At 41.8% G+C, this 1,367-nt stretch overlaps 1 protein-coding gene across 1 annotated transcript in view; it reads left to right on the top strand.

The window, feature by feature from the left end:
- tcea1 (transcription elongation factor A (SII), 1) overlaps window positions 1-1,367 on the top strand; it is a 10,091-nt gene that overhangs the window by 4,656 nt on the left and 4,068 nt on the right. The window contains exon 9 of the mRNA XM_020591572.1: window positions 302-378. Coding sequence (XP_020447228.1) covers window positions 302-378 — 77 coding nt within the window. The remainder of the gene's footprint in view (window positions 1-301; window positions 379-1,367) is intronic.

The following is a 1,367-nucleotide window of genomic DNA, read 5'->3' as shown; positions in this document are numbered from 1 at the left end:
GATTCCCACCTGTACTGTGGCACTAACAGAAGACTTTATAAATGTTAGAGTTAATGATAAAATATATTATACCTTCTCCATAGGAGGAGATAAATCCACATACGCCATTTTAATGGCTTAGTTAAAATAATACACTTTGCCATAACTGGTATTCCTGTATGTTCAACAAGTAAAGTGCAAATCTGCCCTGTATTTTTTGATAAGTTTATATTTCTCTGATTTTAGTTAAGATTAGACAAGTTTGTTGTTCAGAATGCTATTGCTGATACTGTTAACAAAGGGTTTGTGCTTCTTTTTCCTTACCAGGTTCAAACTCGCAGTGCTGATGAGCCAATGACCACGTTTGTCTTCTGCAATGAGTGCGGAAATAGATGGAAGGTATGTTGGTTAACGTGGGCTTTGTTGACTCAGTCTTGGAATCCATCAGCTAACATAGTCAGTGTCAGTGTGGAGAATTGTGTAGCTACTGCCACTGCACCAAGACTTTTGTTTTATTGTTGGAGTTATGTGCCTCTTCACATACTGCACAAGCAGCAGCACTTAAGTCCTATTTGGTCTTTGACCACCTTACATACAGACTGTTTATACCTGCACACCTATAAGTTCCTCTGCTCAACCTGTCACTGCTCTTTGGCTTTTAAACACAAGCTTTCATACTGCCGCTATAAGACTATTCACAGGACTCACATCACACAAGGTAAAATGTTTAAAATGGGTTTCAGTAACACAGATACTTCTTCACAATGCACTCGGGGTTGCACCGATGATTATTTCCACGCTACTTGGACCTGTCAACCTCTTTACTCCCTCTGGGTAGCGGTGACAGAGAAACTTTCCACCATCTTGAGCTGTAGAATCCATCACTCTGTCAGAAACGGCGCGCGTAATGCGGCCGAAAAGTGTTAGGTGAACTCAATTAAATGGCCAGACGAGGAAGTGTAAAACAAAACCGTCTGTTTATTAAGAGAACTAACGTTGAACAAAAGAAAACCATACAAGACACGGTGAAAACACAAAACTCACATGTCCTTAACAGTCCGAGGTCAGAGCCAGCAAACACATACATCCAGGGGAATCCAAAACGCGTTGTCCAAAGAGAAGTCCGTTAAGCCGATACACTGAAGCAGTCCGAAATAAGAGAGCAAGGTAGAACAGAATAATCCAAGGAAGCAGTCCGGGTCAGAAACACAAGATACCAAAACCGAGGGAAAGCTGGAAAGTCACAGCTGGGGTCTAGAACGATCTGGCAGCGTCCTGGTGGGAGGACGCTGCCTAAATAGAGGTGCAAACAATAACGAAACAGGTGAAACCAATGTGAGTGATGAAGAACGTAAAAAGACCGAAACTAAGGTGAAACAAAAACAGAA

This window comes from Monopterus albus, unplaced genomic scaffold (genome assembly GCF_001952655.1).
Source record: "Monopterus albus unplaced genomic scaffold, M_albus_1.0 scaffold14.1, whole genome shotgun sequence".
Taxonomy (NCBI): domain Eukaryota; kingdom Metazoa; phylum Chordata; class Actinopteri; order Synbranchiformes; family Synbranchidae; genus Monopterus; species Monopterus albus.
The sequence above is the reverse complement of the archived record's forward strand: the minus strand, read 5'-3'. Positions and strand labels throughout refer to the sequence as shown.